This window comes from Nomascus leucogenys, chromosome 18 (genome assembly GCF_006542625.1).
Source record: "Nomascus leucogenys isolate Asia chromosome 18, Asia_NLE_v1, whole genome shotgun sequence".
Classification (NCBI taxonomy): domain Eukaryota; kingdom Metazoa; phylum Chordata; class Mammalia; order Primates; family Hylobatidae; genus Nomascus; species Nomascus leucogenys.
The window spans coordinates 8,238,624-8,256,186 of record NC_044398.1 but is presented as its reverse complement, the minus strand read 5'-3'; the positions used below and the strand labels follow the sequence as shown (position 1 = coordinate 8,256,186).

At 39.0% G+C, this 17,563-nt stretch overlaps 1 protein-coding gene and 1 non-coding gene across 3 annotated transcripts in view; both read left to right on the top strand.

Annotated features, from left to right (window-relative positions):
* IPMK (inositol polyphosphate multikinase) overlaps positions 1-17,563 on the top strand; it is an 82,392-nt gene that overhangs the window by 18,416 nt on the left and 46,413 nt on the right. The window contains exon 2 of one of the 2 annotated variants that reach the window (XM_004093040.3): positions 7,845-7,930. In XM_004093040.3, coding sequence (XP_004093088.2) covers positions 7,845-7,930 — 86 coding nt within the window. Of the gene's footprint in view, positions 1-7,844; positions 7,940-17,563 lie in introns of both variants that reach the window. The other variant, XM_030798008.1, reaches the window with a different exon arrangement.
* LOC115831380 lies at positions 6,904-7,007 on the top strand. The gene has a single exon (XR_004026894.1). It is a non-coding gene; the product is annotated as a small nucleolar RNA U13 (small nucleolar RNA).

Here is a 17,563-nt window from a genome sequence, read left to right as displayed (position 1 = left end):
ATTCACACGTTTCCAGCCAACTGATTTTTGGCAAAGGTGCCAAGCCTTTGTATGTTGAGTACATACATTGGGGAACGGATGGTGTCTTCAATAAATGGGGTGGGAAAACTGGATATCCATAAGCAGAAAAATGAAACTAGATCTCTATCCCTTACCATATATAAAAAAACTATGTATTTGATTGGATTGGATGTAAAACATGAAACTACTAGAATAAAATACTGAAGAAATGCTTTGGGACAATGGTCTGGGCAAAGATTTTCTGGGCAAGACCTCAGAAGGACAGGCAACAAAAGCAAACATACAAATGGGGTTCCATCAAGCCAAAAAGCTTATGCACTACAAAGGAAACAATCAACAGAGTGACAGCCTATAGAATGGGAGAAAATATTTGCAGACTATCCATGTGAGAACAGATTAATAAGCAGAATGCATAAAGAACTCAACCAACTCAACAGCAAAAATAATCCAGTTAAAACTGGGCAAAGAATCTGAATAGACATCTCTCAAAAGTGGACATACAAATGACCAGTTGGGGTATGAAAAACTGCTCAACATCACTAATCATAAGAGAAAAGCAAATCTAAAAAACAATGAGATATTATCTCATGCTAGTTAAAATGGCTATTATTAAAACGTCAAACTGAGCATGGTGGCTTATGCTTATAATCCCAGCCCTGGGAGGCTGGGGTGGGAGGATTGCTTGAACCCAGAGATTGGAGGCTGCAGTGAGCTATGATTGTGCCACTGCACTCCAGCCTGTGTTACAGAGTGAGACCCTATCTCAAAAACAACAACAACATATACATTTTTTTAAAACTGTAAAAAAATAGCAGATGCTGGCAAGGATGTGGAGAAAGAGAACACTACTACACAGTTGTTAGGTATGTAAATTAGTATAGCCACTTTGGGAAATAGTATGGAAGTTCCTCAAAAAACTAAAAATAAATCTACCATATGATCCAGCATTCCCACTTGTGAATATATATCCAAAAGAAATCAGTATGTTGAAGAGATATCTGTACTCGCATGTTTATTGTAGCTCTATTCACAATAGCCAAGATATAGAATCAACCTACGTGTCCACAACAGATGGATAAAGAAAATGTGGTTCATAATGGAATATTATTCAGCCATAGAAAAGAATGAAATCCTGTCATTTGCAGCAACGTGGATGGAATTGGAGCTCATTATATGAAGTGAAATAAACCAGGCATGGAAAGACAAATAACACATGATCTCATTCAGATGAGGGAGCTAAAAACATTGATCTCATGGTGGTAGAGAGTAGGATGATGGTTGCCAGAAGCTGGGAAAGGTTGTTGGGAGGAATGAAGAGAGGTTGTTTAACGGGTGCAAAAATACACTTAGAAGGAATAAGTTCTAGTGTTTAATAGCATGATAGGGTGATTATAGTTCATAAAAATGTATATTTCAAAATAGCCAGAAGAGAATATTTGATATGTTCCCAACACAAATAAATTATGTGTTTGAAGTGATGGATACGCTGATTGCCCTTATGTGATCATTACACATTGTAAGCACATATCAAAATACATATATGTGCACACACATAAATATGTACAGTTATGTATCAAAAAACAAATAGAAAGTGCCTTCTGCAGAGAGAAATTTTAGCGTGCATTTATTTTGAATATTTGTAATCCTGAATATACAACATTTTTAATTTTGTTAAAAAACACATACAGTTTGCCATCTTGGCCATTTTTAAATGTACAGTATTCTTAATTACATGCACATTGATGTGCAACATATCTCTGGGACTTTTTCATCTTCTTTTTTTTTTTTTTTTTGAGACTGAGTCTTGCTCTGTCACCCAGGCTGGAGTGCAGTGGCATGATCTCAGCTCACTGCAGCCTCCGCCTCCTGGGTTCAAGTGATTGTCCTACCCCAGCCTCCCGAGTAGTTGGGATTACAGGCATGTGCTACCACCCCTGACTAATTTTTGTGCTTTTAGTAGAGACGGGGTTCCACCATGAAGGCCAGGATGGTTTTGAACTCCTGACCTCGTGATCCGGCTGCCTCGGCCTCCCAAAGTGCTGGGATTATAGGCATGAGCCACTATTGTCTAGCCTACTTCTTCATCTTTTAAAACTCATGTCCACTGAACAACAACTCCTTTTTTCTCCCTTCTCCTGGCCCCTGGCAGCTATCATTCTATTTTCTGTTTTCTAAGAATTTAACTGCTTTAAATATCTCGTATAAGTGTAATGATGTAGTATGTATCTTTTTGTTACACTGGCTTATTTCACTTAGCATAATGTCTTTAAGTTTCATCCATGCTTTAGCATAAGACAGAATTTTCTTTTTTTTAAAGGCAGTGACATTCTATTGTATACATATACAATGTATATCCATACATGCAATGCATATGCATGTATACATACAAAATAATGAATGACATTCTATTGTATGCCTATACCACTTTTTTTAACCCTTTCATTTGTCAGTGGACATAGAAGTTGCTTCCACTTCTCAGCTATTGTAAATAATGTTATAATCAACATGGGTGTGCCTTTCTCTGATTTTTTTCCTAGGGTAGTGTATTAGTTCATTTTCACACTGCTATAAAGAACTACCTGAGACGTAATTTATGAAGAAAAGAGGTTTAATTGACTCAGTCCCACTGACTGTAGAGGAGGCATGGGTGGGGAGGCCTCAGGAAACTTTCAATCATGGTGGAAGGCAAGCACCTTCTTTACATGGCAGAGTAGGAGGGAGAGAGAGAGAGAGAGAGAGAGAGAGAGAAGGGGGAAGTGCTACACACTTTCAAACTACCAGATCTTGTGAGAACTCACTATCATGAAAACAGCAAGGGGGATATTTGCCCCCATGATCCAGTCACCTCCCAAGTCCCTCCCCCAACACAGGGGATTACAATTCAATATGAGATTTGGGTGGGCATACAGAACCAAACCATATCAGATAGTTATCATAGACTGTTTGATATTATTCTATAGATCTGGGATGCTTTCTTCTGATTTCTCCTTCATTTTTATTTTTTCTCCCTTTGTGTTTCAATTTGTATAATTTCTATTTACCTGACACCAAATTTGCTGATTTTCTCCTTGGTTGATTTGAGTATAGTGATGAGCCTATAGAAAGCTTTCTTCATCTCTGTTATACCATGTATTTTATTTCTACTATTTCCATTAAGCTCTTAAAGTTTCTCTCTGATGGACGCGCTTGTCTTTTCTTTGTTTTTTTTTTTGAGACGGAGTCTCGCTCTGTCGCCCAGGCTGAAGTGCAGTGGCGCGATCTCGACTCACTGCAACCCCTACCGCCCCGGTTCACGCCATTCTCCTGCCTCAGCCTCCCGAGTAGCTGGGACTACAGGCATCCGCCACAACGCCCGGCTAATTTTTTTATGTATTTTTAGTGGAGACGGGGTTTCACCGTGTTAGCCAGGATGGTCTCGATCTCCTTACCTCGTGATGTCTTTTCATCCATGTTGTGTACTTTTTCTATTACAGCTTTAACATATTAATTATGGTTAAGTTCCCCTGATTATTTTAACATCACTGTCATTTCTGATACTGGTCTGTATTTTGCTGTATCTCTTGACGGTATTATTTTCCTTGCTTTTTTATCTGTTGTAATTTTTATTAAATTCTGGTGGGCATCATTTGTAGGACTGTAGCAAACTGAAGCCAACAGTACTTGTTAGTGAAATGAATATACCTCTTCTGCTTGACTGGTAATGTTGGTGATTTGAACCAGTCTAATGAGGAGTTGAGATAAATGTAAGTATTGTTGTTATAGTTGGTTTCTGTTATGGACTGAGTGTTTGTGTCCTTTAAAATTCATATGTTGAAGCCCCCCTCCCCTGTAAATGTAACCATATTTGGAGATTGCACCTTTATGGAGGTAATTAAGGTTAAATGAGGTCATAAGGGTTAAATCTTAAACCAACAGAATGTATCATTATAAGAAAAGGCACTAGAGAGTTAGCTGTCTGCCATATGAGAACACAGTGAGAAGGTGACCTTCTACAAGCTAAGAGAGTCCATACTAGGAACCAAATCTCCCAGCACCTTGGTCTGGGACTTCAAGCCTTCAGAAATATGGAAAAATAAATTTCTATGGTTTAAGCTGCTCAGTCTATGGCATTTTGTTATGCAAACCCCGGCTGACTAAAATACTGTCAGTGCACCACAGACTTGAAATTCTGCTAGTGTCATCTTTTGTTTAGGGTGGGTCTGATTTGCCAGAGGATTTTTCTCAGTATTCCTGTTTAACTGTCTACTTTAGGTCTTCTTCTTTGTGCACCTAGGCCTCAGAGGTGGTTTTCACTATGTTGGTGCCCCTCCCGCAAATGTAGATTACTATTATTTTTTACTTGGTGATAGCTACCCTGGTGCTAGGCTGCAGAGGTATCCTCTGTTGTCTTGGCCCAGATTCAATGTTAGGTAGGCTCTGTGATCCTAAGTTTTGGGGAATGGGACTTGTTCAGGGATCCTGCCCCTCTTTCCTGTAGAAGTCAGACTGCCTTGTGCCTTCAGCAAGTCGTTTGCATGAGTTTCCTTCCCACCCCCAGCAGCAGGAGACCTCTAAAGTTAGGACTGCATATGATTTCCTGTCTTCCTTCACCCTCCCAGGGTTAGAGAATATTTTTCTTTGTTCTTCTGCCATCCACAATGGCTTGTCACCTGTTTCTTGGGGACAACATGATTTGCTGCTCTTACCTCAAAAACTTAAGACTTTTGATCCAGAGGGGAAAAGGGTCTTTTTTTAGTAGTGGTGCTTCACTTCCTTAATGCCTGTACCTCTGATGGTCACTTTTTCTGGCTTTCTGCCTCTCCAGTCTTTTTCTTGACAGCCTGGAAGAAAATGTTGCAAGTGTTTGCAACTTCTATACCCTTACTGGAATCTACACTTTGCCATTAGCTATTTATTAAAAATTTTAGCTGTGTTATTCTAACCCCCTTGTAAGATAACCCCACCTTCCCATTCCGCTCCATGCGTGAGCCAGTGCTCTCATTTGTCTTTTTTTTTTTTTCGTGGTGTATGTCTTCCTTTAGATTTCAAGTTTGTTGCTTATTATCTCAACGCTTTGATGGTTTCATGAAAAGTTACAATTTTGTAGATTATCTAGCTTTTTCTTGCTTTTAGGTGGGAGCAATGCTTCTTCCAGCTTTCTGTATCCTAGGTGGAAACTTGAAAGCCCAGAATTTTTTCTCTGGCCCATTCTCTTTTCTCTTTATGGGACCCCAACTATACATTTGTTAAAAACTCTTGGCATTACCTTATGGGTTTCTAATGCTCTATACATTTTTTTTTCTTTTTAGATACTTTTCTGTATTTTCTTTAATTTAGGTATTTTGTATTGGTCTTTCTGAATGTTCATTGCTCTTCTGTGTTTGCTTATCTGTTGATTAAATCCCATTAATTAAATTTTTTATTTCAGATACTGTGCCTTTTCAGTTTTAGAGTTTTTTTCATAGTTTATCTCCTGAAATACCTAATCTCTTTAGCATTTACGTTCATCTTTTTCTATAGTTTCTTTAGCATATTTATACTTTTTGTTTTAACATGCTTGCTTGCTGATTACAATGACTTGGTCATCTGTGTGTCATCTCCTATTATGTTTTCTCTTGATTGTGCTCCATGTTTTCCTGATATTTTGAGTATGTGTCATAATTTTTTCTTGAATCTAGGGCATTTTATTTAAAGAACAGTGGGAAGTGATGTGTACTATTTTTTGTTTTGTTTTGATCCCCCATGCAATACATGCCCTTTCCTGTGTTTAGGGTAAGGGACTGAGTTTAGTTGAGCTAGTGCTAGGCTGCAGTCTCAGATTCAGTGTATCTGTTATTGGCTCAGTATTCCAAGGTGCCTCCTTTTTTATCTTGACAGTTTTTGAGCTGGGGATGGGGATTTGGTTGCAGGCTCAGATACTGTTGGTTTACTGTTGGTTTATTTGGATCCCGGAATTCACTCACCTAGAGAATGCCGAGATTACCACCTTCTGTCTTCTCAAACGAGAAGGGTTATGTTGCAGGGTGAGTAATATGGGAGACAGATTGGACGAAGCAATCTCTTTTTGTGTTGGGATTATTACAGTCTGTAATCCATCCTGCTATCCCACACTGTTGTCTACGGCTTGGCCGATTACTGCTTGCCTGATAAAATGTATTTGTCTAATGGGAAGATCACCTGTATCTAGACCAAGGTGTTTGCTCCAAGGCAGAGAAGCTGTCATGGTTCTCTGCTTACTTATGAAAGTTCAATTTTTATTTTCCTCTGGAATTCTATTCATCAAAGAAGCTTCTTTACTTATTTTAAGCCCCACAGAAAATGTTATAACCATGGGAATAAAGGCCTTTCTTGTGCTCCATCTGAACCTTCAGGAACAGAATTCTTCTTCAGAAATTTTTAGTTATATTGGACTACTCTTTGAAGTCTTTTGACTGTTTACCAACCAGTCTTATACAGAAAGATTAATATTTACCTTCCTTCTATATCTAGGCCTTTTTAAAACTTTAAACAAATATTTTTAGAGAGGGGCTCTCGCTCTGTCGCCCAGGTTGAAGTGCAGTGGCCTGATCATAGCTAATTGCAGCCTCAAACTCCTGGGCTCAAGCCATCTTCCCACCTCATTCTCCTGAGTAGCTGGGACTATAGACACATGCCACCATGCCAGCTAATTTTCTTTTTTAAACGTTTTGTAGAAACAGTGTCTACTGTGTTACCCAGACTCATCTCAAACTCTTCCAGCCACAGACTACCAAAGTGCTGGAATTACAGGTGTGAGCCAGCATGCCTGGCCTATATCTAAGTCTTAAGATTAAAAAAAAAAAAAAAACTTGATTTCTGTATCTCTTGAGACTTTCTGCTTCTGTTGGCTGAATTCTGCATTTTTGCCATTATTAAAAATTCTAGATCCTTTTGTAGTTCATAAGCACAGTGATTGAGTTTTCATGCTCATGTGTGAGATACGCGTCACTCCAATCTTGTTACAGTGTTAGCACATTACCTATCTGACAGAAAGAAAAAAATTCCTAACACTTGCCAAAAAGAAAATGAAACTCAAGTGGCATATTTTATCAAAATTCTAAATATGTTTATTTGAGCCATATTCTAGCTAGCATGATTTTATAAAATCTCAATACATCAAAATTTAAGATTTTAACATATAAATTTGGAATGAGTCTTCATGGTATAGGGGTAGGACCAGTGTGGTATATATATGGTGACTTTATAAAAAGTCTCCCTCTTTGAATGGACAGATTATAAAAAGGTGCCCTTTCCTGCTCTAGGCTTGTTGCCTGATTTCAGCCCTCACTTTACCCATTTGCTAGATGCCCTGGTACTATCTATACAATTGTATACAGTGCATTTGAATCAGCAAATATTTTAGTTGCTTTTTAGACAAGAGAGACTTATAAAAAGTTACCAAGTAGGAAATTCATATATCGCCACTGTTAACACATATGTTCTTTTCTGGTTTTAAAAGCGGGGTCAATTCATGCTATTGCTTTTAACTTGCTTCTTATAACTATAACATCTTATAGAAAGCCTATTACTGAGGAATTTCTATATAAATTGACACATATATTCTATGTATTATAAAGCCTGAGGGTGCCAAAAGAGGTAGTGGTTGGAGACACTAAAATGAAGATATTTGGAATTTGTGTTCTGGTGCTTTGCTGTAGTAAGTACTGAAACATGTTGGTTGAATGTTAAAATTTCTGCAATAAGTAAAAGTAAACTCTTAAGTTTAATGGAAGTAGTTTACCTGTCACTTCAGGAACAAATCTATTTAATGAAGCAAGGTTTACTATTATTAAAGCATTAAAAAATTTCTGATTTTTGTTCCATAGGTATACTGCAACATCCAGATGGCACAGTTTTGAAACAGTTACAACCACCTCCAAGGGGCCCAAGAGAGCTGGAATTCTATAATATGGTAAGTGAGGTAAGGTTTGTTTTGTTGTCTTCAAAGTGTTTTTCAGAGTTTTCTGGTGGTGACTCACAGTAAGACATATTTGACAGCATAGTCACTGTGTGTATGTAACGGAAACAAAAGCTTCATGGAAAGCAGTGCCTATCTTTACTGTGTGTGATGCAGTCTGGCATTTTCTATTCTATTTCAATTCTTAGATTCTTCTTCTGTGTTTATGATAGAAACTTCTTCTCAGGTTAAGGAAATTAAAATTACCCTCTGTGTGAGACAACATTTTGTCAAGGAACAAATGGTATGCTCTGTTGGTTTCATAAAGGGACTATTTACAAAGGTAGCGTTAGAGCTTATGGCAACCTGTAAGAGATGTCATAATGTTATACCATCCCTGGGCCTGAAGTGGAGAGAGTGGTTCCTGGAGCCTAGGGAAGGTAACTTTATGAGAAGACATGACCTGTTAAGGAGGGAGCTAGAAAAGTAAATAACTGACCTCAACTCTTCTCATACCCTCCATTCTCTTGTTTGTGTCTTCTAAGGGCAAGAGGGCAAGGGATCTCACTGATGCAGTTGATTCAAGTCAGCCTCTTGGGTGGAGAAGGGTGGAATGGGAAAGGGACGATACATAGCATCTTTTCTATTTTGATTTTTTCTTTTTTGATATAGGGTCTGGCTCTGTTGCCCAGGCTGAAGTGCAGTGGCATGATGTCGATTCATTGCAGCCTCTGCCTCCCGGGCTCAAGCTATTCTCCCACCTCAGCCTGTGCCTCCTAACTAGCTGGAACTACAGGTGTGTGCCATGAAGCCCGGCTAATTTTTGTATTTTTTGTAGAGATGGGGTCTCACTGTGTTGTCCAGGCTGGTCTTAAACACTTAAGTTCAAGTTATCCTCTTACCTCAGCATCTCCCCACCCCACCCCAACCTCCCCACAGTAGCTGGAACTACAGGCACAGGCCAGCAAGCCTGGCTAATTTTAAAACAGTTTTTTTTTTTTGTAGAGATGGGGTTTCACCAGTTGTCCAGGCTGGTCTTGAACTCCTGGGCTCAAGAGATCCTCTGCCTCTGCCTCTGCCTCCCAAAGTTCCGTGATTACAGGCATGAGCCACGACACCTGGCCCTTCTAGTTTTCAGAAACAATTTAATGCATGAATGAATATTGAATATTTTCCAGCTGCCTTTTTGATATCTGTTGAAATGATCATATGAGTTTCCTTCTTTAATCTGTTAATATGGTAAAATACAAAAATAGATTTCTGTATTATCACCTTTCATTTCTCAAATAAAACCTACTTAAGTCTTTTTAATTTTTTAATACTATGCATTGCGAGATTTTGCTTGGGAGTGCTTAAGATCTTTTCTAGCTGTGTGCACAAATGAAATTAACCTCTTATTTTCTTCACATATTATCTTTATCTGCTTTTGATATGTTTCATTTAGCTTCATAAATGTGTCCAGGAACCTTTTCTTATCTATTTTGTTAAAGAATTTGCATCAGATAAGAGTTTTGTTCTTTAGGTATGGTGGCTCATGCCTATAATCTCAGCACTTTGGGAGGCCAAGACAGGTGGATCGCTTGAGGTCAGGAGTTCAAGATCAGCCTGGTCAACATGGTGAAACCCCATCTCTACCAAAAAAAAAAAATTAACCCACTGTGGGCGGCGCGTATCTGTAATCCCAGCTACTTGGGAGACTGAGGCAGGAAAATCATTTGAACCCAGGAGGTGGAGGTTGCAGTAAGTCAAGATTGCACCACTGTACTCCAGCCTGGGGGACAGGGTGAGACTCCGTCTAAAAAAAAGTTCTTTAAGAGTTTTATTCCTTAAAAGCTTGATAGAACTTACCTATAAATTTGTCACAACAGCCCACTGGTTGTCTCTCTCTTTTTCTTTTTTTTGTATTTTTTATTACACTTTAAGTTCTAGGATGCATGTGCACAACATGCAAGTTTGATACATAAGTATACGTATGCCATGTTGGTTTGCTGCACCCATCAACTCATCATTTACATTAGGTATTTCTCATAACGCTATCCCTCCCCAGCCCCGAAACCCCTGATAGGCCCCGGTGCGTGATGTTCCCCTGTGTCCAAGTGATCTCTTTGTTCAGTTCCCACCTATTAGTGAGAACATGCAGTGTTTGGTTTTCTGTCCTGAGAATGATGGTTTCCAGCTTCATCCATGTCCCTGCAAAGGACATGAACTGATTCTTTTTTATGGCTGCATAGTATTCCATGGTGTATATGTGCCACATTTTCTTAATCCAGTCTGTCATTGATGGACGTTTGGGTTGGTTCCAAGTCTTTGCTATTGTGAATAGTGCTGCAGTAAACATACGTCTACATGTGTCTTTATAGTAGCATGATTTATAATCCTTTGGGTATATACCCAGTAATGGGATTGCTGGGTCAAATGGTAATTCTAGTTCTAGATCCTTGAGGAATCGCCACACTGTCTTCCACATGGTTGAACTAATTTACACTCCCAACAACAGTGTAAAAGCATTCTATTTCTCCACATCCTTTCCAGCATCTGTTTTTTCCTGACTTTTTAGTGATTGCCATTCTAACTGGCGTGAGATGGTATCTCATTGTGGTTTTGATTTGCATTGCTCTGATGACCAGTGCTGATGAGCATTTTTTCATGTGTCTGTTGACTGCCTCGATGTCTTCTTTTGAGAAGTGTCTGTTCATATCCTTTGCCCACTTTTTGATGGGGATGTTTGTGTTTTTCTAGTAAATTTATTTGAGTTCTTTGTAGATTCTGGATATTAGCCCTTTGTCAGATGGGTAGATTGCAAAAATTTTCTCCCATTCTGTAGGTTGCCTGTTCATTCTGATGGTAGTTTCTTTTGCCATGCAGAAGCTCTTCAGTTTAATTAGATCCCATTTGTCTATTTTGGCTTTTGTTGTCATTGCTTTTGGTGTTTTAGTCATGAAGTCCTTACCAATGCGTATATCCTGAACGGTATTGCCTAGGTTTTCTTCTAGGGTTTTTATGGTTTTAGGTCTAACATTTAAGTCTTTAATCCATCTTGAATTAATTTTTGTACAAGGTGTAAGGAAAGGCTCCAGTTTCAGCTTTCTACATATGGCTAGAGAGTTTTCCCAGCACCATTTATTAAATAGGGAATCCTTTCCCCATTTCTTGTTTTTGTCAGGTTTGTCAAAGATCAGATGGTTGTAGATGTGTGGTGTTATTTCTGAGGCCTCTGTTCTGTTCCATTGGTCTATATCTCTGTTTTGGTACCAGTACCATGCTGTTTTGGTTACTGTAGCCTTGAAGTATAGTTTGAAGTCAGGTAGCATAATGGCCCCAGTTTTGTTCTTTTTGCTTAGGATTGTCTTGGCAATGGGGGTTATTTTTTGGTTCCATATGAACTTTAAAGTAGTTTTTTCCAATTCTGTGAAGAAAGTCATTTGTAGCTTGATGAGGATGGCATTGAATCTATAAATTACTTTGGGCAGTATGGCTATTTTCACATATTGATTCTTCCTATCCATGAGCATGGAATATTCTTCCCTTTGTTTGTGTCCTCTTTTATTTCATTGAGCAGTGGTTTGTAGTTCTCCTTGAAGAGGTCCTTCACATCCCTTGTAAGCTGGATTCCTAGGTATTTTATTCTCTTTTTAGCAATTGTGAATGGGAGTTCACTCATGATTTGGCTCTCTGTTTGTCTGTTAATGGTGTATAGGAATGCTTGTGATTTTTGCACATTAATTTTGTATCCTGAGACTTTGCTGAAGTTGCTTATTAGCTTAAGATTTTGGGGCCGGGCGCTGTGGCTCACGCCTGTAGTCCCAGCACTTTGGGAGGCCGAGGCGGGTGGATCACAAGGTCAGGAGATCGAGACCATCCTGGCTAAGATGGTGAAACCCCGTCTCTACTAAAAATACAAAAAATTTGCCGGGCGAGGTGTCAGGCGCCTGTAGTCCCAGCTACTTGGGAGGCTGAGGCAGGAGAATGGTGTGAACCCCGGGGGAACCTGCAGTGAGCCAAGATCGCGCCACTGCACTCCAGCCTGGGCAACAGCAAGAGTCTGTCTCAAAAAAAAAAAAAAAAAAAAGAGATTTTGGGCTGAGACGATGGGGTTTTCTAAATATACAATCATGTCATCTACAAACAGGGACAATTTGACTTCCTCATTTCCTAACTGAATACCTTTCACTTCTTTCTCCTGCCTGATTGCCCTGGCCAGAACTCCCAACACTATGTTGAATCAAGTGGTGAGAGAGGGCATCTCTGTCTTGTGCCCTCTCTCACCATTCTTTTCAAAGGGAATACTTCCAGCTTTTGCCCATTCCGTGTGATATTGGCTGTAGGCTTGTCATAAATAGCTTATTATTTTGAGATACATTCCATCAATATCTAGTTTATTGAGAGTTTTTTGCATGAAGGGCTGTTGAATTTTGTCGAAGGCCTTTTCTTCTCTTGAGATAATCGTTTTTTTTTGTCGTTGGTTCTGTTTATGTGATGGATTACGTTTATTGATTTGCGTATGTTAAACCAGCTTTGCATCCCAGAGATGAAGCCGACTTGATTATGGTTGATAAGCTTTTTGATGTGCTGCTGGATTTGTTTTGCCAGTATTTTATTGAGGATTTTTGTATCGATGTTCATCAGGGGTATTGGTCTAAAATTCCCTTTTATTTATTGTGTCTCTGCCAGGCTTTGGTATCAGGATGATGTTGGCCTCATAAAATGAGTTAGGGAGGATTCCCTCTTTTTCTGTCAATTGGAATGGTTTTAGAAGGAATGGTACCAGCTCCTCTTTGTACTTCTGGTAGAATTTGGCTGCGAATCCATCTGGTCCTGGACTTTTTTTGGTTGGTAGGCTATTAATTATTGCCTCCATTTCAGAGCCTGTTATTGGTCTATTCAGAGGGTTCAACTTCTTCCTGGTTTAGTCTTGGCAGGGTGTATATGTCCAGGAATTTATCCATTTCTTCTAGATTTTCTAGTTATTTTGCGTATAGGTGTTTATAGTATTCTCTGATGGTAGTTTGTATTTCTGTGGGATCAGTTGTGATATCCCCTTTATCATTTTTTATTGCGTCTATTTGATTCTTCTCTCTTTTCTTCTTTATTAGTCTTGCTAGCGGTCTATGAGTTTTGTTGATCTTTTCAAAAAACCAGCTCCTGGATTCATTGATTATTTGAAGGGTTTTTTATGTCTGTCTCTTTCAGCTCTGCTCTAATCTTAGTTATTTTTTGCCTTCTGCTTGCTTTTGAATGTGTTTGCTCTTGCTTCTCTAGTTCTTTTAATTGTGATGTTAGGGTGTCGATTTTAGATCTTTCCTGCTTTCTCTCGTGGGCATTTAGTGCTATAAATTTCCCTCTACACACTGCTTTAAATGTGTCCCAGAGATTCTGGTATGTTGTGTCTTTGTTCTCATTGGTTTCAAAGAACATCTTTATTTCTGCTTTCATTTCGTTATGTACCCAGTAGTCATTCAGGAGCAAGTTGTTCAGTTTCCATGTAGTTGTGCGGTTTTGAGTGAGTTTCTTAATCCTGAGTTCTAATTTGATTGCATTGTGGTCTGAGAGACTGTTATGATTTCTGTTTTTTTACACTTGCTGAGGAGTGCTTTACTTCCAATTATGTGGTCAATTTTAGAATAAGTGCAATGTGGTGCTGAGAAGAATGTATGTTCTGTTAATTTGGAGTGGAGAATTCTGTAGATGTCTATTAGGTCTGCTTGTTGCAGAGCTGAGTTCAACTCCTGGATATCCTTATTAACCTTCTGTCTCGGTGATATGTCTTAATATTGACAGTGGGGTGTTAAAGTCTCCCATTATTATTGTGTGGGGGTCTAAGTCACTTTTTAGGTCTCTCAGGACTTGCTTTATGAATCTAGGTGCTCCTGTATTGGGTGCATATATATTTAGGATAGTTAGCTCTTCTTGTTGAATTGAGCGATCCCTTTACTATTGTGTAATGGCCTTCTTTGTCTGTTTTGATCTTTGTTGGTTTAAAGTCTGTTTTATCAGAGACTAGGATTGCAATCCCTGCTTTTTTTTTTTTTTTTTTTTTTTTTCTTTATTATACTTTAGGGTTTTAGGGTACATGTGCACAATGTGCAGGTTTGTTACATATGTATCCATGTGCCATGTTGATTTCCTGCACCCATTAACTCGTCATTTAGCATTAGGTGTATCTCCTAATGCTGTCCCTCCCCCCTCCCCCACCCCACAACAGTCCCCGGAGTGTGATGTTCCCCTTCCTGTGTCCATGAGTTCTCGTTGTTCAATTCCCACCTATGAGAGAGAACATGCGGTGTTTGGTTTTTTGTCCTTGCGATAGTTTACTGAGAATGATGTTTTCCAGTTTCATCCATGTCCCTACAAAGGACACGAACTCATCATTTTTTATGGCTGCATAGTATTCCATGGTGTATATGTGCCACATTTTCTTAATCCAGTCTATCGTTGTTGGACATTTGGGTTGGTTCCAACTCTTTGCTATTGTGAATAGTGCCGCAATAAACATACGTGTGCATGTGTCTTATAGCAGCATGATTTATAGTCCTTTGGGTATATACCCAGTAATGGGATGGCTGGGTCAAATGGTATTTCTAGTTCGAGATCCCTGAGGAATCGCCACACTGACTTCCACAATGGTTGAACTAGTTTACAGTCCCACCAACAGTGTAAAAGTGTTCCTATTTCTCCACATCCTCTCCAGCACCTGTTGTTTCCTGATTTTTTAATGATGGCCATTCTAACTGGTGTGAGATGGTATCTCACTGTGGTTTTGATTTGCATTTCTCTGATGGCCAGTGATGATGAGCATTTCTTCATGTGTTTTCTGGCTGCATAAATGTCTTCTTTTGAGAAGTGTCTGTTCATGTCCTTCACCCACTTTTTGATGGGGTTGTTTGTTTTTTTCTTGTAAATTTGTTTGAGTTCATTGTAGATTTTGGATATTAGCCCTTTGTCAGATGAGTAGGTTGCAAAAATTTTCTCCCATTCTGTAGGTTGCCTGTTCATTCTGATGATAGTTTCTTTTGCTGTGCAGAAGCTCTTTAGTTTAATGAGATCCCATTTGTCGATTTTGGCTTTTGTTGCCATTGCTTTTGGTGTTTTAGACATGAAGTCCTTGCCCACGCCTATGTCCTGAATGGTATTGCCTAGGTTTTCTTGTAGGATTTTAATGGTTTTAGGTCTAACATATAAGTCTTTAATCCATCTTGAATTAATTTTTGTATAAGGTGTAAGGAAGGGATCCAGTTGCAGCTTTCTACATATGGCTAGCCAGTTTTCCCAGCACCATTTATTAAATAGGGAATCCTTTCCCCATTTCTTGTTTTTGTCAGGTTTGTCAAAGATCAGATAGTTGTAGCTATGCGGCATCATTTCTGAGGGCTCTGTTCTGTTCCATTGATCTATGTCTCTGTTGTGGTACCAGTACCATGCTGTTTTGGTTACTGTAGCCTTGTAGTATAGTTTAAAGTCAGGTAGCGTGATGCCTCCAGCTTTGTTCTTTTGGCTTAGGATTGACTTGGCGATGCGGGCTTTTTTTGGTTCCATATGAACTTTAAAGTAGTTTTTTCCAATTCTGTGAAGAAAGTCATTGGTAGCTTGATGGGGATGGCATTGAATCTATAAATTACCTTGGGCAGTATGGCCATTTTCACGATATTGATTCTTCCAACCCATGAGCATGGAATGTTCTTCCATTTGTTTGTATCCTCTTTTATTTCATTGAGCAGTGGTTTGTAGTTCTCCTTGAAGAGGTCCTTCACATCCCTTGTAAGTTGGATTCCTAGGTATTTTATTCTCTTTGAAGCAATTGTGAATGGGAGTTCACTCATGATTTGACTCTCTGTTTGTCTGTTATTGGTGTACAAGAATGCTTGTGATTTTTGTACATTAATTTTGTATCCTGAGACTTGCTGAAGTTGCTAATCAGCTTAAGGAGATTTTGGGCTGAGACAATGGGGTTTTCTAGATATACAATCATGTCATCTGCAAACAGGGACAATTTGACTTCCTCTTTTCCTAATTGAATACCTTTTATTTCCTTCTCCTGCCTGATTGCTCTGGCCAGAACGTCCAGCACTATGTTGAATAGGAGCGGTGAGAGAGGGCATCCCTGTCTTGTGCCAGTTTTCAGAGGGAATGCTTCCAGTTTTTGCCCATTCAGTATGATATTGGCTGTGGGTTTGTCATAGATAGCTCTTATTATTTTGAGATACGTCCCATCAATACCTAATTTATTGAGAGTTTTTAGCATGAAGGGTTGTTGAATTTTGTCAAAGGCCTTTTCTGCATCTATTGAGATAATCATGTGGTTTTTGTCTTTGGTTCTGTTTATATGCTGGATTACATTTATTGATTTGCGTATGTTGAACCAGCCTTGCATCCCAGGGATGAAGCCCACTTGATCATGGTGGATAAGCTTTTTGATGTGCTGCTGGATTCGGTTTGCCAGTATTTTATTGAGGATTTTTGCATCAATGTTCATCAAGGATATTGGTCTGAAATTCTCTTTTTTGGTTATGTCTCTGCCAGGTTTTGGTATCAGGACGATGCTGGCTTCATAAAATGTGTTAGGGAGGATTCCCTCTTTTTCTATCGATTGGAATAGTTTCAGAAGGAATGGTACCAGTTCCTCCTTGTACCTCTGGTAGAATTCAGCTGTGAATCCATCAGGTCCTGGACTCTTTTTGGTTGGTAAGCTATTGATTATTGCCACAATTTCAGAACCTGTTATTGGTCTATTCAGAGATTCAACTTCTTCCTGGTTTAGTCTTGGGAGGGTGTATTTGTCGAGGAATTTATCCATTTCTTCTAGATTTTCTAGTTTATTTGCATAGAGGTGTTTGTAGTATTCTCTGATGGTAGTTTGTATTTCTGTGGGATCGGTGGTGATATCCCCTTTTTCGTTTTTTATTGCATCTATTTGATTCTTTCTCTTTTCTTCTTTATTAGTCTTGCTAGCGGTCCATCAATTTTGTTGATCTTTTCAAAAAACCAGCTCCTGGATTCATTAATTTTTTGAAGGGTTTTTTGTGTCTCTATTTCCTTCAGTTCTGCTCTGATTTTAGTTATTTCTAGCCTTCTGCTAGCTTTTGAATGTGTTTGCTCTTGCTTTTCTAGTTCTTTTAATTGTGATGTTAGGGGTCAATTTTGGATCTTTCCTGCTTTCTCTTGTGGGCATTTAGTGCTATAAATTTCCCTCTACACACTGCTTTGAATGTGTCCCAGAGATTCTGGTATGTTGTGTCTTTGTTCTCGTTGGTTTCAAAGAACATCTTTATTTCTGCCTTCATTTCATTATGTACCCAATAGTCATTCAGGAGCAGGTTGTTCAGTTTCCATGTAGTAGAGCGGTTTTGAGTGAGTTTCTTAATCCTGAGTTCTAGTTTGATTGCACTGTGGTCTGAGAGACAGTTTGTTATAATTTCTGTTCTTTTACATTTGCTGAGGAGAGCTTTACTTCCACTATGTGGTCAATTTTGGAATAGGTGTGGTGTGGTGCTGAAAAAAATGTATATTCTGTTGACTTGGGGTGGAGAGTTCTGTAGATGTCTATTAGGTCCACTTTATGTAGAGCTGAGTTCAATTCCTGGATATCCTTGTTAACTTTCTGTCTCGTTGATCTGTCTAATGCTGACAGTGGGGTGTTAAAATCTCCCATTA